At 45.1% G+C, this 21,020-nt stretch overlaps 1 protein-coding gene across 8 annotated transcripts in view; it reads right to left on the bottom strand.

Annotated features, from left to right (window-relative positions):
* The window catches only part of trim33 (tripartite motif containing 33), a 47,517-nt gene that overhangs the window by 9,698 nt on the left and 16,799 nt on the right, over positions 1-21,020 (bottom strand). For 3 of the 8 annotated variants that reach the window (XM_079521119.1, XM_079521122.1, XM_079521117.1), the window contains exons 8-13: positions 18,672-18,789; positions 17,410-17,831; positions 8,793-8,996; positions 6,602-6,802; positions 4,990-5,122; positions 3,860-3,929 (exon numbers count right to left, since the gene is read on the bottom strand). In XM_079521119.1, the coding sequence (XP_079377245.1) occupies positions 3,860-3,929; positions 4,990-5,122; positions 6,602-6,802; positions 8,793-8,996; positions 17,410-17,831; positions 18,672-18,789 (1,148 nt within the window). The remainder of the gene's footprint in view (positions 1-3,859; positions 3,930-4,989; positions 5,123-6,601; positions 6,803-8,792; positions 8,997-17,409; positions 17,832-18,671; positions 18,790-21,020) is intronic. The other 5 variants (XM_079521124.1, XM_079521123.1, XM_079521120.1 and 2 more) reach the window with 3 other exon arrangements.

Genomic DNA, 21,020 nt, shown 5'->3' on the forward strand with positions numbered 1-21,020 from the left:
CGTGATGGCCTCAAAAAAGTCTAATATCTCCCCAGTCCACAGGGATATCCCTTTGGTCTAGTGGTTAAGACGTTGGACTTTCACGCGGGAGGCCCGAGTTCGAATCCCGGGCGTTACATGGACACGTGGCATTCCTTAGGTGTGCGTATGCTACCACCTATCGGCACAGAAAAGGTTAAAGGAGAATTCTGTAGTAGCCGTGTTTTGAGAGAGCCTTTGACCCAGCGTGTGAGCTGCACTCTGGGTGTTATGTAATATTTCACGTCGACCACTCTTTATTGGATATATTAACGGCAGATTACGGTACATGTTTACTTGACAATTAATAGTCATGTGTGTTCATAGATAGAACAATAATTGTCTCTTTACTGCGCAGTTTATTGCCAGTTTAGTTATGGAGATTGTTCCATCTGAACTCTGAATCTGCAATGGAGATGCTGTTTAACCCATTTTGGGCGGGAACCCCTTTTGGTGTTAGCATCATGTTATGCTTTAGCTATTGAAAAATAGCAGATCTACAAGCTCATAGCGCGCCACCGAGTGGCGCGCAACAAGCTTGTAGGTCTGCTATTTTTGAAAAATCGAAGATCTACAAGCTTATAGCGCGCCACCGAGTGGCGCGCAACAAGCTTGTAGGTCTGCTATTTTTGAAAAATACGGACATAGAAAACTGTTCAGAAAACTGTCAGGATGTAGAAGACATTTTTAGAATCTGATCTCAGGTCAAAATGGGTTAAAAGCTATGCGGAGAAGGTGGTGTTCCTTTCTAACATGTGCTCTCACTCACTTCATAAATGTGTCATCATTATTGGAAGTATTACCAGAATCCACACATATGTCACCCAGTGATGTCACACAACATATCACACTACAGCACTGGGTGGTGACCCAGTGATGTCAGAATGTGTCACTGTGTGTCAACCCAGTGACAAATTCTGTTGTCACCGGGTGATGTCACTGGGTGTGTTGCTGTGTGATTGGCAAGAAATGTGGATGTTACAGACATGCAACCCTATGACGAATAATGTGTCAAGTATTACTTTAAGAGTATGGTGGCCAAAAAAAGACCACAGCTACAGACAAGACTCTGCTGACCAGCTCAGTGGCCTTGTGGTTAGAGTGTCCGCCCTGAAACTGGGAGGTCGGGGTTCGATCCCCGGCCGGGTCATACCAAAGACTGTAAAAAATGGGACCCAATGCCTCCCTGCTTGACACTCAGCATCAAAGGGAATGGATTGGGGGTCAAATCTACTAATCAAATGATTCCCGAGCGCGGCGCACGCTGCGGCTCACCGCTCCAAGAGATGGGTCAAATGCGGAGAACAAATTTCACTGCGGTAACGTGTGTGACAAATCGTATGACTTTGACTTCTGCTTTCAAATAAACCACATAGATCTCTGTGTGAGTGAAAACAGCCCTGTAGTAACTACACTGTTGATAAGCATCACACCATTTCTGGTGATGCAAGCTTTCAAGTGTTCCTGTTCCTCATTCGTTATCAGTGCCTTCTAGGGCATTAAGCAACTACCCGATTTTGTAGGCCTCAAGATCAGGTAGATTATAGTTATAGTCACCATGTACACAGTTTTTCAATGTACAAATATTTATTTAAAAAAAAATTAAAAAAAAAGTTTATTTTTTAAATATATATATATATATTTTTTACATAATAGGTAGTTAAACAACTAGTCGACTAGTCGACTAGGCAACTAGTCAACTAGTAAAAATGACTAGAAGTGAATGCCCTAGTGCCTTCTTCACAACAGTTTGTTGACACTAGACTTGCTCTCCTCACAGGGATTTTCAGAAAAGCTGATATTTTTCTAGGGAAATTTTAAAGGATGGGTTCCTAACTTCCTATGAGCAGTTCACACAAACAGTGCCACTGGTCACTCACAGATGTTATAGTGCTTTGCCAACAACCTTTAGCTCATCACCACCAACCGTGGAAGTGACCATTGGGGTCTGGGAAACCATCCCCCCCTTGCTATGCTCCTGCCTCTGCCCGCAATGAGGGCAAGCGGTTCATCTACCGAGTAGAGGGACATAGGCAGTGGCCTGGCCTTCCTCAGGGACCAGGACAACTCCGCCTGGTTCATCTACTGAGTAGAGGGACATAGGCAGTGGCCTGGCCTTCCTCAGGGACCAGGACAACTCCGCCTGGTTCATCTACTGAGTAGAGGGACATAGGCAGTGGCCTGGCCTTCCTCAGGGACCAGGACAACTCCGCCTGGTTCATCTACTGAGTAGAGGGACATAGGCAGTGGCCTGGCCTTCCTCAGGGACCAGGACAACTCCGCCTGGTTCATCTACTGAGTAGAGGGACATAGGCAGTGGCCTGGCCTTCCTCAGGGACCAGGACAACTCCGCCTGGTTCATCTACTGAGTAGAGGGACATAGGCAGTGACCTGGCCTTCCTCAGGGACCAGGACAACTCCGCCTGGTTCATCTACTGAGTAGAGGGACATAGGCAGTGGCCTGGCCTTCCTCAGGGACCAGGACAACTCCGCCTGGTTCATCTACTGAGTAGAGGGACATAGGCAGTGACCTGGCCTTCCTCAGGGACCAGGACAACTCCGCCTGGTTCACCTACTGAGTAGAGGGACATAGGCAGTGGCCTGGCCTTCCTCAGGGACCAGGACAACTCCGCCTGGTTCATCTACTGAGTAGAGGGACATAGGCAGTGGCCTGGCCTTCCTCAGGGACCAGGACAACTCCGCCTGGTTCATCTACCGAGTAGAGGGACATAGGCAGTGACCTGGCCTTCCTCAGGGACCAGGACAACTCCACCTGGTTCATCTACTGAGTAGAGGGACATAGGCAGTGACCTGGCCTTCCTCAGGGACCAGGACAACTCCGCCTGGTTCATCTACTGAGTAGAGGGACATAGGCAGTGGCCTGGCCTTCCTCAGGGACCAGGACAACTCCGCCTGGTTCATCTACTGAGTAGAGGGACATAGGCAGTGACCTGGCCTTCCTCAGGGACCAGGACAACTCCGCCTGGTTCATCTACTGAGTAGAGGGACATAGGCAGTGGCCTGGCCTTCCTCAGGGACCAGGACAACTCCGCCTGGTTCCTCTACTGAGTAGAGGGACATAGGCAGTGGCCTGGCCTTCCTCAGGGACCAGGACAACTCCGCCTGGTTCATCTACTGAGTAAAGGGACATAGGCAGTGGCCTGGCCTTCCTCAGGGACCAGGACAACTCCGCCTGGTTCCCTTGGTGAATCTGTCCAGATTGTTTGCGTCTGTTGTGCGTTTTGGTCCATGCAAGCATAGACATATATACGTAGACGCCCTTTCCGGCTCTGAGGCGCGTGCCTTCGCTTGAAGGCACAATTTTCCCGACATTCCTTGCAAAGCATTAGCGGAAGCAAAGCGGAAGCTTGTCAAGCTTCCGCGTGCGTAACATAAGTCCCGGAAAAGACGTGCTGTGATTGGCCAGTAGTCACTTGAGTGACAGCGAGAGACATGGAGGAGTCACATGACTCATGAGTGACGTCACTCGGGCAGCGACGCAGTCGCCTTCAGCAAATGCCTTCAGCAATTCTAAATAAGAAAGCTGCGGAGAACTGTTGCTTTGTGTTCACTCTTTAATGTTTTATGTTAGTAATCTAATCCCCCCTGGCTCTGATGTTGTATTGTTAATAACTTTGTTGTTTGTGTTTGTTTGTTTGTCTTGTTTTGTATTGTAATGTATATTGTCATGACTGTTATAAAGATTTGTTAAAAAAAAAAAAAAAGCCTTCAGCACTGCACTTCCGCCTTCATTGGGATACATGTCGCTCCAATGAACTGCAACGGCCAGTGAGGCATCTATTTCTTATAATATCTATGCATGCAAGGGCCTGTTTCTTACCTGCCCCTGCTGCCTGTGCTGGACGTGCTGGAAGGACGTGCTGGAGTGTGGTTGTTGGACAGACCTATGCCTGTAGAGAGAGTGACAGAGAGAGAGACACAGAGAGAGAGAGAGAGACACCGGGTTGAAGTGGAGCAGAGATCGGAAGCTGGTGAAGCTGGTGAAAGTTGAACTGTACCGAAGATTAGGGATTTTTAAACTATTCATCACAAGACAGTTTATCATTAATACAAAAAAATCAGTATATTCATTTAAACATGAATTGTCCTTTAACCCATTTTGGGCGGGAACCCCTTTTGGTGTTAGCATTATGTTATACTTTAGCTATTGAAAAATAGCAGATCTACAAGCTTGTAGGTCTGCTATTTTTGAAAAATCGTAAAAATGCGGCACAAATCTTTGAATATATATTCTTTCAGAGCGAACGTTTTTCTTCAGGTTTTTCTCAGGCCTAAATGGGTTAAAGTGAGTAATCTAGTTTTGAGTTTGCTTGATCACTGCACGCATGCAACACTGTCATAAAAAACGGACTGAAGCTGATCATTCACAACTCTAACTATCTCCAGAGTCCTGCAGTCCCGCAATGAAGGAGAGACAATCCCATCGGTCACTAGTCGACTTCTTTACATTCTAGCCTTAAAACCTACATTTATATGTTATTAATATATTACTTTAGCGCGAAATATAGGCTTTTCTAAACCAAAATGGTTACCGTATGTGCTATGTTATCGTATTAATCTGTGAATTAACTATAGTCTACAGTTTAACCCATTGATTCTTAGCCATTTTAATTTCAAGGAACCCCCAAATTAAATTGATAGAAATTAGCTTAGGCCATTTCATTATGGTTTTCATATCTGGACTGGGACCCCAGTCTACATGGCCAAAAGCCAGTGTTCAATTTCATTTAACTCAGAGTGTAAACATACATGTTACTAAAATAATAACAATAATAATATGAGGGAAAACAAAGTCAAGGGGGACAACAGAGACAGTGCCTGTTTCACCTGACACATTGTGACTATGTCATAATTTCTTGTTACCCTTCAAGATAGGAACCCATTTTTGGTAACCATGTGCCCGACAACAATGAAGCATCCTGTCTGACTGACTGTACAAGGTGTTTCTACCTGATGAGCCTGGAGAGTGTGTGACGGGTAGAGGAGAGAGATTCATGTCCATAACTCCCATCAGGGAATGTGTGCTGGCCGCGAGGTAGCGATTAAGAATGTGGCCCAGGTTGCTGGAGCCCGCGTCCTCCAACTGGTGGTGCCAAAAAGAACACAGTGGTAAGACACACACACACACACACACACACACACACACACACACACACGCACGCACGCACGCCAAATGGCTAAAACAAGAACATCAATCTGTGCTCTAGCACAGATTGATTTTCTTGTTTTAGCCATTCATGTTTGGATACAATTCTGAATGTGTAATCTAGCCTAGCGTATATTAGAAACCTGCAGATACCGATGACTGATTCTAGACAAATTTAGTATGCCATCCTCATTCATCGGTGCTCATTCCAACTTCTTTCATTCTGTGCTTCAATACATCTACCAACATATTCCTCATGCTTGTGCAAAGTCATGTGTATTGTTTGTGCGCATAACAACTCACTCCATCTCTCAGCCAAAACAAATGTATTTTAACCATCAACCTGGTTAAAATGCCACTTTGAGCATGTCATCATAGGCAAATTATTTTATATATATATATATATATATATATATATATATATATATATATATATATATATATATATATTCTCTTTTTTATCCCACGATTTTTCGTAACCCATTTTTTTTCACCCAGTTTCAATTGTCTAATGTAATCCTGGGTGCTACACTTCCTCTGCCAACCTGGGGAGAGCAACGGACTGACCTCATGCTTCCTTCAATGCATGAGGAGTCCAAGCTGCTTCTTTTCACCTGACGGGTTCCCCCGGTTGGACGTAGCGTGTGGAAGGAACACGTTATTCCAACCAATTCCTTTCCCCTCCATCAGGCGCCCCGGCTGGCCAGAGAGAGGCAGTATAGAGATCAGGATTACTGCATGTATTTTGTGAGGGTACCTACCCTAGGGGACACGGGGAGAACATGCAAACTCCACACGGCCATTTTGCCAACCCCACCTAGGGTATGGGCACTGAGGACGCAGAGGACAGAACCCACCCGCAGCGTCCCCGGCGTGAATTGAATCCAGGACGTTCTAGCTTTGAGGCGACAGCGCTACCGACTGCGCCACAGTGCCCGTACACCGTGCACCATAATTTCGTTGTGCAACACCTAGGCTGTACCAGACACAGACACTAGGCTGTACCAGACACAGACACTAGGCTGTACCAGACACAGACACTAGGCTGTACCAGACACAGACACTAGGCTGTACCAGACACAGACACTAGGCTGTACCAGACACAGACACTAGGCTGTACCAGACACAGACACTAGGCTGTTACCAGACACAGACACTAGGCTGTACCAGACACAGACACTAGGCTGTACCAGACACAGACACTAGGCTGTACCAGACACAGACACTAGGCTGTACCAGACACAGACACTAGGCTGTACCAGACACAGACACTAGGCTGTACCAGACACAGACACTAGGCTGTACCAGACACAGACACTAGGCTGTACCAGACACAGACTTGTGACCAAATTAAAAAAAGGGAAGGCGCATCCCACAGGAAACCAGAGACAAACGCAGGGCCAGGGGGTTAATTACCTGAATGGGTGGGATCTCGGGTAAGCAAGGGAGGTTCTCGGGGTTGGTGACGGACGGGATGAGCTCGATGGGACCTAGGATGGGGCTCGCAGGACCCCGGTGGGCATGGACGCTAGCCATGCTGGCGCTGGTGGGGCTGGTGGGGTTGGCGTTGTGGAGCGACGCCACTGGGAAAGGCCCCGCGTGCCCCGGGTTAGAATGCTGAAAACGACAACGCGGAGTTAGCCGGGTAACTTGTTGGATTGTATCAATTTATGTGTTGTTGTGAAAAAGGGTGCATGCTCATGCATTGACGGTGAGAAGGGACACATGCATGCTGCACAAGACACACACAAATATCAAAAGTAGGAAAGAAAAGGTGCCAAACCCCTGATTGCAGTAAGAAACGAAACCTTTGGTGGCTCATCTCTGATTCTATAGACATCTGGACACAAAGAGAGATTGTCCGGATATAGTGCAGGTCGCTATTACCGTGGCCATGCATGCATAGAATCAATGTTTAGAGCAGGGGTTCTCAACCCGTGGGTCGCGACCCCTCGGGGGGGGGGGGTCGCCAAATTATTTTAGGGGGTCCCCAAATTATTGAAAAAAAAAAGAAAAAAAAAGATTTTATATTTATTTTTTCACGATTTTTCAAAAATAGCAGACCTACAAGCTCGTAGCACGCCACTCGGTGGCGCGCTATGAGCTTGTAGATCTGCTATTTTTCAATAGCTAAATTATAACAATGCTTAAAACACCAAAAGGGGTTCCCGCCCAAAATGGTTTAAGGTTATTGTAGCAGTCAATTTAAATTGGGGGGTCGGGAGGGGGCGGGGCGGGGGTCCCGAGACATTGCCAAAGCATTTCCGGGGGTCCCCGGCCAAAAACGTTGAGAACCCCTGGTTTAGAGACATAGATTTCTCTTATAGCACCAGCAAATAAATCCCAAAGAAAAGCAGCTTTCAATGTGTGGATACATGTAGGCGAGGCTGAGTTAAGGAGGGGAGAAGATGTTGACAGTGTCCTGTCAAGAGAGCAGCTCCTGCCAAATCTAATTCAGAGTCAATTACATCTGCAGAATCAACTGTGCTTCTATTGGATTGTTCAAATCAAAAGGACAGCTAACAAGGTTACAAAACATCCAAGTCTTTTGGGGCCAGAAACAACACACGTATATATTTCACAGGCACAAAACAAGCAACACTGGCACTCGTATAAAATAGCATTTGACCCACTTTAACTTGAAAACCTTGTTTGGGGTCTTTATCACTCGAGCTCAGTGTTCAACAATAGTGCAGCATGGTCCATAACAATCGTTCAGTTTGTGATAAAAGCATGAAATTTGGTACACATATAGCCAAAGGCATCCCAAACATAATTGGATGTGGAGGCATCCTGAATTTTCAACATGGCACCCATGGCAGCCATTTTTCAAAATACCACCATTGACATCCTATTATAAGGCAATATTTTCTAAATTTCCTTATGCTTTAAGTAGCATGTGACATATCAAACTAGGGGGTTTTCATGATGCTAAATCCATTCCAAGCATTAGTTTGGGCTAATTGGCCAAATTGGGCTAAATTTGGCCATAGCAACTTGCCCAAATGTGCTTACATCAGCACAGTTGGGCAAGTTGCTATCACCAAATTTAGCCCAATGAGTGTTTTTTATGCAAAACTAATGCTTGGAATAGATTCAGCATCATGAAAACCCCCTAGTTTGATATGTCACATGCTACTTAAAGCATGTGACAGCTGGACTACAATGGCAGTCAAATTAGCTTAGGTTGTCAACCTGATAAACACTGCTGCTGGTGTAAACAATTATTATTAAAGAGATAAATAAATGAAGTTGAGCTGTTCATTTGGATATCATCTAACAATCATGAAATGACACCAATTCATTATGAGCATTTCTATACAGCACCCAACTCTACCCTGCCTCGCCACATGTATCAACCACAGCTGAGATAACACCCAACTCTACCCTGCCTCGCCACATGTATCAACCACAGCTGAGATAACACAACAGCATTTATGGCAGTTATACAAAATTTGCATGATCGTAAATCATTTGTCATGTTAAATCAAACAGTAGCTGCAGTGAGTATGTTTGCAAGAGAGAAAGACACCACAGGTAAAAAACGAAAAAGCCTATTTCTCGTTAGTGTGCGTTTGAGGGGGGGGGTGTACATGTGTGCACTGACCTGTCTCTGCAGCTGCGGCTGCATCATGCTTGGGTACTGCTGGCCGTTGTGGCGCGGCTGGGCCGTGGGCATGCGGCCCGGAGGGGGCAGCCCTGGCAGACGCATGTGATGGGACGACGTGGGGTACATGTGGGGCCCAGGCGGCCCGCCGTTCATACCCCCGGGGCCCCTCGGGAGCTGCTGCATACTGATGAGCCGTGGGGGCTGGGGAGGGACGCAGACAAACACACAATTGTTCACTTGCAAATCTTTACACAAATGGCATTCAAATAAGTGAACGAATTGAGAATGGGACCTTATATAAACAAACATCAAATGCTCTATTGTTATTTCTTTGTATCTGTGATTGCACCAGTACATCCATAGCAGTATTCACCAGTGCAGGCGGTAGGTAGTAGGTACTAGTACATCTATACCAGTAAGAGTATTTTGTAGTAACAGACATTTATTGGATTGTACGACAATTGTTACATGTTTTGTTTGTTTCTTTTGTTATTGTTTTTTTTGTGGCTTTCGCCTTAATTTTATATTTTGTATAGAGGTAGGCAGTAGGCTGACAGGAAATGGAGAGAGAGATGGGGGGGACATGCAGTAAAGACATGCAGTAAAGGCCGTCGGGATCGGGAGTCAAACCCGTGGCACACTGCCAGACTTGACCATCAGCCACGGTGCCTGGACCGCTGAGCCAAAGCCCAGGCCTGTTTCTTTCTTATTGTATTATTTTAAAATCTTAATTTGTAAGAGTAGTAACAAAAAGAGTGTCAGGAAAAACGTGAAATGGCGGAAAATCTAGCCTGGCAAAAACGAGCAGTGCCTGTATGAGAACTTGTGGCATGATCCAAGGAATCCAAGGGAATGACTGATTGTACGACCTACGGTTCAGGAGGCCAAAACATGACGTGGGATGTTGTAGCGCCACCACGCATGAGGCTATTCTAAAAATATGCGGTGGAGGAGGTTCTTCTTTGGCCTACTTGGGAGTCTTGTGACACTGAATTTATGATTTATGACTGGCATTTTGTGCAAAACGGGCTCCTACCACAAAGTTTGAAAGCCAATCCTATCCAATGGGAATGGAATCTTAAAAATCTGACAGATACATTTACTTTGAAAACCTGCATCTCCCGTTTGTCAGTTAGTCACCCCATGCCTCCATATGTGGTCACGCCTCGTGACATCACCCCTCCATATATGGTCACACCTCATGACATCACCCCTCGTGACACGCCTCGCCACCATATATGCCCATCTCCATATATGAAGATCACGACACTGACCTCATCCAACCCCTGGATAACCATACATGGAGAAGACTGGATCATCACCTAGATCTGCATATATGGAGCCGGCCAGCAACTCTACGTCTACGAACAAATAATTAGAAAGAAGGAAAAAAAAGAGCAGGGTACAACACTTTCCTTTATCGTCATGATTTGTCAACTCGGCTGTTGGTCTGGCCCGAGGCTTAACCCATTCAGGCCCGACGTCGAAATTTAAAAAAAATGTTTTCTAAATCATGACAATTTTCGGAAAGATTTGAGGCACATTTTAACGATTTAAAAAAAATAGCAGACCTACAAGTTCATAGCGCGCCACTCGGTGGCGCGCTATGAGCTTGTAGATCAGCTATTTTTCAATAGCTAAAGTTTAACGTAACGCTTAAAACACCAAAAGGGGTTAAATGCCTTTAAATAAATACTTTTGGAAACGTCTATGGGGGAAAGTGAATGGGTAATTATTTCCTGGTGCCCTCGTCATTCTGAAAGGGGGTGGGACAGTGACGCTCTATTGCACACCACAAATCTACAAGCTCAATACATCACAGCATGATGCGTGTAAGTACAAAACAAGCCCAAGTCACAGATTGTGCCACTATTGATTTTTATCTTAAGAACAGTATTGTTGAAATGTGCAGGAAGGAAGAGATGCGTGTGTGTGTGTGTGTGTGTGTGTGTGTGTGTGTGTGTGTCTGACGCTTCCCCGTTTTTCCAACCCGATTTCGCACCAGTGAGGGGAGGGAGGGGCTAGCCCACACTGTGCCCGCCGTAGTCAACACACACAGAAGTCAAGGCAGACGCCTCTGGAACGTGAAGCACAATGTCCAGTTGCTAATTCACAACTGCTACTACTTTGGTGTTGAAACTTCGAATTTCTCCAACTATTATAAACTTTCACGACAGTACAAATAAAAAGTTATACTAAATTGTTCAATATAAGTCAAATAATATAGCCTTTCCATAAGAGTATCTTTTTATATTTTTCCAAGAAGAATACAGATTAAAAATCATAAAATGGTCTATGGTCTAATCTAATGGAATAAATGGATGATCAAATGCAGGAGTTTCGACGATTCAACCAACTGTAACTAGGGCCGTCGCCCTTCCCTCCCCTCACTGGTGCGAAATCGGGTAGGAAAAAACGGGGAAGCGTGTCTGACTTGTGAGCCTGTTCAATCTGAAGCCAAGTGACTGCAGCCATCACAGTAGAGACCGCTGGAACCATATTTGCACCAGGCAGAAAGCCATCACAGTAGAGACCGCTGGCACCATATTTGCACCAGGCAGAAAGCCATCACAGTAGAGACCGCTGGAACCATATTTGCACCAGACAGAAAGCCATCACAGTAGAGACCGCTGGCACCATATTTGCACCAGACAGAAAGCCATCACAGTAGAGACCGCTGGCACCATATTTGCACCAGACAGAAAGCCATCACAGTAGAGACCGCTGGCACCATATTTGCACCAGTTTGCAGCACAATAATAAAGCTGAAATTGAGCCACCGTTTAACACATTTTTACATTGGTGTTTCTTTGATGTTAAGCACTGTTGAGTTGACTATGTTAACACCTTGGAGGCGCAAGACGGAGATCACCGTCAAGTTCAAGTGCACGGTCAGTTGCCAAAAATTAGTGCTATGAAAACTGATCGCATCGCTCTACAGCCTAGATGCGCTTGTTGCCCAATCCTCGGTGTTGCACAACAGTGACACGTCATCGAAATGTTCCCTGCCTGTTTAGCTGACAACGAAAATCTTAAAACATTCATAACTCGATCTAAATCATCCCGTCTAATTATGAAAAAATATCCTGTGTTTGACAGCCCTCAGGTGTTAAAACACTGACGAGATTCTCACAGACTACCTGAGGCTGCTTTACTTTGGAATATTGTCTTTTCAATTTCAAACAGTTCAGTGGGGTTAAGTAAACACATTACCTGCATACTGTAATGTGTTGATTTAAACTGACTGAACCATGTCAAGTAAAGTAGCCTCAGGGGTCGCTGATAGTGCCATTGTGAGCTTGCATTATACAAACAATATAGCTATTTCTTATACCGTATATTACCAAATAGTAGCCCGGGTTGTTAATATGCAAAATCGATTCGGACCCCGGGCGTTTATAAGGAACCAGGCCGTTATTTGCAGTAGGCTGTTATTTATTTTTCCACCGGCCAGCACAGGGCCATTATTTGGTTACAGTTACTGTCGAGCATGTTTTTAAGTGCAAATTTAAAAGGTATATGATAAACATACATAGCAGGCAAAGTCTTTTGTCTTTTCGATTTAATAGACACATTGTGAGCAGAGCTTGTAGATCTGCTATTTTGCATGATACCGTTGTACGTTGTACTAAAATAGTAAAAATTAAAAAAAAAGTATAAAATAGGGCAAACTGTTACATTCTGAAAATCAATGAAACATTTTCATTGATATATCAAAATATAAAAAAGTATGCTTCACGATTATTTGATTAATCCAAAAAGTAATTAATAATAATAATAAAACTATTTGTATAGCACCTTTCATGACATGAAATGCAGCTGTAGAAGTAGGTCTTGAGCTGTGCTTTAAAAGTGCCTACGGAGGCTGCCTGTCGAAGGTATAGTGGGAGTTTGTCCCAAGCCGTCGGCCCGTAGAAGCAGAAAGCTGCTTCACTGTTTTTTAGTTGGCGGTTTGGGACATATTTCGGCAGGCAGTCATGTAGGTAGGAAGGTGCGAGACCATTGAGAGAGCTTTATAAACAAGTAAAAGAATTATAAAATCAATCCTAAAAACAACCGGAAGCCAATGCAGTGAAGCTAAAACTGGAGTAATATGTTCTCTCATCTCTGTCAGTTGTTTTCTTTGGCAGTCCAGAAAGGCAGTCAATTGCCGTAATCAAGTAGAGAAAAAACAAAGGTGTGGATCAGCGTTTTTGCATCATCCAATGACAAATAGGCTCTGATTCGTGCATCTTGGTAACATGATTAAAGCTGCTATAAGCAATATGTCAAAATTTTAATGATTTTTATTTGTTTATTCAGACAGCCAGCAATGGGTAGAACGCTTCCAAAAACAATTTAGTCTCTGTAAACATCTAGGGGCCCCAATCTACATTCAAAGATGTTCCCTCAGGTTAAGTCAACACATTACCTGCATACTGTAATGTGTTGATTTAAACTGACTGAACCATGTAAAGTAAAGTAGCCTCTGGAGTTGCTGAGAGTGCCATTGTGAGCTTGTAGATCTGCTATTACTTATACTGTATATTACCAAATAGTAGCTCGGGCTGTTAATATGCAAAATCGATTCAGACCCCGGGCGTTTATAAGGAACCAGGCCGTTATTTGCAGTAGGCGGTTTATTTTTCCACCGGCCAGCACAGGGCCGGTGGAAAAATAGGGCACAGGGCCATTATTTGATAGAATGCTTCCAAAAACAATTTAGTCTCCGTGACACATCTAGGGGCCCCAATCTACATTCAAAGATGTTCCTAGAAGCTTTGTCATTGGTCGGAAAAAAAACCTGGTCGCAATGACTAACCAATCAGGAAGTAGACAGGCAAATCGACCAATGACAAAGCTTCTAGGAAAATCTTTGAATGCAGAATGGGGCCCCTAGATGTGTCAGACAAAACAAAAACGTTGACATATTATTGCTTATAGCAGCTGTGAATTAAAATTCAATTCAGAACGATGACGTTTTGCCGGAGTCAAACTCAGCTAGATTGACATAACTTCTGTTTGTTAGGTAGAAGGAAAACCAGGACACCAGACAAACCTATCCAATACTCCAGGCGTTGTATTAAAATGTAATGATCAATCGTGTCAAATGCAGCCGTTAAGATCAAGAAGTAAGAGAACGGATAAATCTTTCTTGTCAGCAGACACCCTAAGATCATTAATTGAGGGAATAATCGCTAATATGTAGTTGTAGATAGAACATGGGTTCTGAACAGCTGCAGCCCAGCTTACCGTACTGTTGCGTATTTGCCACAATGCCTACAGAGCACAGTGGGAAACCAGCATCTCTGAGTGTATACAATGTCCAGCCGGGTGGAAACAGAAGTCAGCCGGGGACCGGGGATGGCATGGGGGTGGTATAAGTGGAAAGGGCGGGGGGGTCTTCCATAAAGGCTATGATTTATCACGCACTTTACGACCGTGAGCTTCGCATTTTCAGCGAATCATAACAGACTTTCAAACATATTTGCTGATCCTTTAGCAGCCTATAAAAGGCCTCTATAATTACGTAATAATGGCAAATCCTGTAGTCGACAATGAAACCATTAAAAATACAAAATACTTTTAAAATAGTAGCTAAATGTATGATTACCGGTATCTAAACTTTGACAATACACATAGACAGGGATGATGATACATATACAGTATATGAATGAATTGTTGTAACTTTGCAGTGTGATTAGGGGGTATTGTTTTTTTCTATATTTTTATCCCACGATTTTGTAACCCATTTTTCACCCATGTGTCAATTATCTAATGTGATCCTGGGCTCTACACACCCTCCGCCAACCTAGTCCCTATATATGGGGGACATGGGGAGCGCAACGGACTTGAACTCATGCTTCCTTCATGCCTGAGTGTCCAAGTTGCTCCTTTACACCTGACAGGGGGGAGTTTCCCTGGTTGGACGTAGCGCGTGGAAGGAACACGTTATTCCAACCAGTTCCTTTCCCCTCCATCAGGCGCCCCAGCTGGCCAGGGGGAGGCAGTTTAGGGTGTATTGTTAACCACTTAAGCCCGAAGATAGTCACTTTACAAACTTGCAACACATGGTGTGAGATGGTAGATCTGCTACAAGCCTACAAGGCTTATGTACATAAAGCGCTGAGCGGTCGTTTAGTTTAAAAAGTACAATCAGAGTCAGGAACTCACAAAAAAAAAGGAGCTGACTGGAAAGGCTTTATTGTACACTTGTACAACAGTACAACTAACCAGATGGCGACCAGGACTTGTGGAACACCCTGCATCTGGTCAACAACATGCATGTGGCAGAACACACCCTGCATCTGGTCAACAACATGCATGTGGCAGAACACACCCTGCATCTGGTCAACAACATGCATGTGGCAGAACACACCCTGCATCTGGTCAACAACATGCATGTGGCAGAACACACCCTGCATCTGGTCAACAACATGCATGTGGCAGAACACACCCTGCATCTGGTCAACAACATGCATGTGGCAGAACACACCCTGCATCTGGTCAACAACATGCATGTGGCAGAACACACCCTGCATCTGGTCAACACCATGCATGTGGCAGAACACACCCTGCATCTGGTCAACAACATGCATGTGGCAGAACACACCCTGCATCTGGTCAACAACATGCATGTGGCAGAACACACCCTGCATCTGGTCAACAACATGCATGTGGCAGAACACACCCTGCATCTGGTCAACAACATGCATGTGGCAGAACACACCCTGCATCTGGTCAACAACATGCATGTGGCAGAACACACCCTGCATCTGGTCAACACCATGCATGTGGCAGAACACACCCTGCATCTGGTCAACAACATGCATGTGGCAGAACACACCCTGCATCTGGTCAACAACATGCATGTGGCAGAACACACCCTGCATCTGGTCAACATGCATGTGGCAGAACACACCCTGCATCTGGTCAACAACATGCATGTGGCAGAACACCCTGCATCTGGTCAACAACATGTGGCAGAACACACCCTGCATGTGGTCAACATGCATGTGTCAGAACACACCCTGCATCTGGTCAACACCATGCATGTGGCAGAACACACCCTGCATCTGGTCAACAACATGTGGCAGAACACACCCTGCATGTGGTCAACATGCATGTGGCAGAACACACCCTGCATCTGGTCAACACCATGCATGTGGCAGAACACACCCTGCATCTGGTCAACAACATGCATGTAGCAGAACACACCCTGCATCTGGTCAACAACATGCATGTGGCAGAACACACCCTGCATCTGGTCAACAACATGCATGTGGCAGAACACACCCTGCATCTGGTCAACAACATGTGGCAGAACACACCCTGCATCTGGTCAACAACATGTGGCAGAACACACCCTGCATCTGGTCAACAACATGCATGTGGCAGAACACACCCTGCATCTGGTCAACACCATGCATGTGGCAGAACACACCCTGCATCTGGTCAACAACATGCATGTAGCAGAACACACCCTGCATCTGGTCAACAACATGCATGTGGCAGAACACACCCTGCATCTGGTCAACAACATGCATGTGGCAGAACACACCCTGCATCTGGTCAACAACATGTGGCAGAACACACCCTGCATCTGGTCAACAACATGTGGCAGAACACACCCTGCATCTGGTCAACAACATGTGGCAGAACACACCCTGCATCTGGTCAACAACATGCATGTGGCAGAACACACCCTGCATCTGGTCAACAACGAGCATGTGGCAGAACACACCCTGCATCTGGTCAACAACATGTGGCAGAACACACCCTGCATCTGGTCAACAACATGCATGTGGCAGAACACACCCTGCATCTGGTCAACAACATGCATGTGGCAGAACACACCCTGCATCTGGTCAACAACATGCATGTGGCAGAACACACCCTGCATCTGGTCAACAACATGCATGTGGCAGAACACACCCTGCATCTGGTCAACAACATGTGGCAGAACACACCCTGCATCTGGTCAACAACATGCATGTGGCAGAACACACCCTGCATCTGGTCAACAACATGCATGTGGCAGAACACACCCTGCATCTGGTCAACAACATGCATGTGGCAGAACACACCCTGCATCTGGTCAACAACATGTGGCAGAACACACCCTGCATCTGGTCAACAACATGCAGTACAATGTCAAACCATTGCAATGGAAAGGAATGTTTATTACTACTGAAACACGATGCTACGGGGTTCATTCGGTCAATGCAATAAATAACCCTAGCCCTGAAGAGGTAAATATTTATCTGAAGAAAAGTTTGTGTTGAAAGACACAGGGTAACTTTTCTTGTGACCGCACCCCGCTCTAACCTATGGTGCAATACCCGTTGAAATGACATTGTAAAAACAAAAGGTAATGGGCCTCAGACACCAAGACTGCGTTTTTAGTTTTTCATGATGGAATGACAGACGTCGGCTATCCGGCCTTCATCAGTGTGGAAGAGATAGGGTGACATTTCAGAACTTTTACTTGTCATTGTCACTCACAGCCAGCTTAGTGTACTAGTAAAGTTTTTGAATTCCACAGATAAAACTGCTAGGACTGCCAGCTTAGACTCCTATACTAGTTTTTGAATTCCCCTGATAAAACGGCTAGACTGCCTGCCGCCCTGCTCACCTGCTGCTGTACCAGCTGCGGAGCGGCTTGTCGGGGGTGCTGCTGAGACAACTGGGAGGCGATGCGCATCTGCTGCTGGATCTGCTGTTGGTGCTGCTGCTGCTGTTGGTGCTGCTGCTGCTGCTGTTGGTGCTGTTGTTGCTGCTGTTGGTGCTGCTGTTGGAGCTGCTGCTGTTGGTGTTGCTGCTGCTGTTGCTGCTGCTGCTGCTGTTGCTGCTGCTGTTGGTGCTGCTGTTGATGATGCTGTTTCTGCTGGGCGTAGGCAGCCTGCTGCATGTGCTGCAGCCGCAGCTGGGCCAGGTTGATCTGCGGAGGATGTTTGCCCGGGTGCACCTGGCCCGGCGAGATGGGGCCAGGCGCCATCATGTTGGGAGGATGCGCCGAGGGCGGCTGAGGGGGTTTCTCGATCACCAGGTTGCCTACAGTTGGGAGAAGATGGGGGACGTGGGGTGGTAAATATCAGCTCCTCCGAGGCCGGCTGCCATATTCTTCTCCTCTCATCTTTAGAACGCTTAAAGGTCCTCGCAGGCCGGGGGCATCGTTTCCGTGCGATTAACCCATTTTGGGCGGGAACCCCTTTTGGTGTTTATGTTATGCTTTAGCTATTGAAAAATAGCAGATCTACAAGCTCATAGCGCGCCACCGAGTGGCGCGCTACGAGCTTGTAGGTCTGCTATTTTTGAAAAATCGAAGAACCACATAGAAACATAGCTTTTTCAGAAAACTGTCGGGATGTAGTAGACATTTTTAGAATCTGATCTCAGGTCAAAATGGGTTAATACGAACCCAACAGATAAATACATTTTCAGGTCGGGATACCAACTTTATCAAATCAGGACAAATTTATCAGCTAAAAATGTATAGTTCCAGTTCCAATTTTATCTGCTTATTTTTGTTTGCTTCATTACTTCCAATTTCACTTGTTAACCTTGCATCTGGATGGAAACCCCCCCCTGTTACTGAACAAACACTTCATAGCAATAATTCGTTCTATATTTCTATTCGTATATATTTGACACTTATTTTAACAAATAAATATAACTTAAACTTGTCTCCAGGTGAATTATTGTTGGCTGCAACATAAATTTCAATATTAACAATGATTTGCTATGCAAATGTATGATTTAAATGAGAATAGAAGAATAGAAAATATGTTAAATCATAGAAATTATATTCAAATTAGAGCCTGGAACTCCGATTAGTTTGTGTGCGATTAATAAAACATAATGGAAATATTTGTGTTAATAATGAGCACCCCTCACCTAAATTTACCACGTTCTTGGCCCAAAAGGTGGGATCGCAAAAGAAGCGCACAGCTCCATTGGCCTGAGGTGCTGGCTCCATCCTGGCCTTCAAAACATGACGGAGCTGGAACAGGATCTACACACACAAAACACACACAGTCACACACACACAGTTTAACCCATTTTGAGCGGGAACCCCTTTTGGTGGTTACATACATTATGTTATAATTTAGCTATTTTTGATATTTAAGAAAATTGTCATGATTTAGAAAACTTTTTTTTTAAATTTCGACGTCAGGCCTAAATGGGTTAATTGCTACAAAGCCCAATGACATGGCAGCAACACATCAGTCACAAGCATGCATGAACAATGGCCTCTGGTGCCCAACACACCAATAAACTCACATATGAGACCTGGCAATATATCGCCACAGTCTGGCATTACTTTTCCAAAAAAAATAGCAGATCTATGAGCTCACAACTTGTCACATCATGTACAATAACAACATTAATATAGCTAAGTAACGTCTCCAAAGCAGCCATTTGTGAACAGCATGTAAATCACAATTTATCGTTCATCGTGGCCAAGCACATTTCCTCCATCTTGGCACTTATAGAACAGTTGAGTGTCCGGCACTCGCATCTGGGAATGATTATGGAAGCTCAACTGCTGGTTCTAATCAACAGTTCAATCCAGAATCAAGATGGGTCCCTTGTTTGAGCTTAAGCGTGAAGACCCACATGCTTTGTACACGGGGAGCACCTGGGATATTAGGGATAATGCAAGAGACAGAGCCGAGGCGATTTATACTTGGTTGTGCGCCATGTCGTGCACCGGAAATGGCCCATCTACAAGCGCACAGCGTGTCGCAAGTACAAATCCGGCATTAATATCTCAAACAGTTGAATGCCTAAGGCTTAGCCTTAGACCACCTCCCCTTTAAGCTCTCCTGGCTCCTTCTGAAAAGGTCAATGCCCTTTTAATTGGAAACCTTCCTCTGTGTAGACTGACTCGGAGTGTGGCTGTGGGAATGGTAACTGTGGTTTCGCATTCTGTAGCATTATTGGAGTGCTCTCTATGTATAGACGAATCCATGGAGCTGTGACCTGTAGGCCAGGTGTAGCTAATCAGTGCTGCGGTGTAAAACTGCGCTTAATGGTACACTGCAGCTATGGCCGCGCCCGTGGCATCCCCTTGTGGATTCGTCTATACCGGCTTAAGGTATCCAAGTGTTCTTGTCTGCAGGTGTTCTGTCCTCTTTGTGCCGTATTAGTGTGTCATGGCTCGTATGTTTGGCTATGTTCTATACCAGGGGTTCTCAACCCGTGGGTCGCGACCCCTCGGGGGGTCGCCAAATTATTTTAGGGGGTCCCCAAATTATTTTCAAAAAAAAATAAAAACGTTTTTTTTTTTTAATTTTATTTTCACGATTTTTCAAAAATAGCAGACCTACAAGCTCGTAGCTTGTAGATCTGCTATTTTTCAATAGCTAAATTATAACAATGCTTAAAACACCAAAAGGGGTTCCCGCCCAAAATGGTTTAAGGTTATTGTAGCAGTCAATTTATATTGGGGGTCGGGAGGGGGCGGGGCGGGGGTCCCGAGACATTGCCAAAGCATTTCCGGGGGTCCCCGGCCAAAAACGTTGAGAACCCCTGTTCTATACGACTTCTACATCACATGGAACAAACTATAGATGGTGCTGATGGATTGTGACTTTTTATAATTGACCTACAGTGTTTTCCCCCCCCATAGAGCACCGAAGTCTGACGTCAATATCGGTAGAGGGCGCAAAACCACAGGTTCATGTACTTTTTATTTGCATTGTAATCCCCATAGGAGGATTTTAGATCGCTTCATATAATAACTGTTTGAAAAATAAACAAATCATCCAGGCCGCTTCACTCATATGGATATGAAGAATCAACTGACTGAGAGAAAACGCTATGGTTACTGCTACTGAATTAGTTTCATTTTCGCTAGAAACAGACTATCATATATGAGTGACTGACTGTCGCAAACGATACAGAGACACCTCCCTGATATTAACGCAGAGACAGCTCGTTTATTTTCGGACCACAACGCTTATATGAAACGATTTTAAGATGAGCCCATGTTATTCTCCATAGAGATATTACTTCCGTGAACCAGGGGAATCGAGGGGACGAGCGAGTGACGTCAGGACTTCGGCGCTCTATTAATTCATTTGTTCCATTTAATTTCTTTGTTTTTCTTGTCGCTTTTGTTTGTATGTTAACCCATTCTGGGCGGGAACCCCTTTTGGTGTTAGCATTATGTTATGCTTTAGCTATTGAAAAATAGCAGATCTACAAGCTCATAGCGCGCCACCGAGTGGCGCGCTGCGA

This window comes from Electrona antarctica (assembly GCF_951216825.1).
Source record: "Electrona antarctica genome assembly, chromosome: 2".
In the NCBI taxonomy this organism is placed as follows: Eukaryota; Metazoa; Chordata; class Actinopteri; order Myctophiformes; family Myctophidae; genus Electrona; species Electrona antarctica.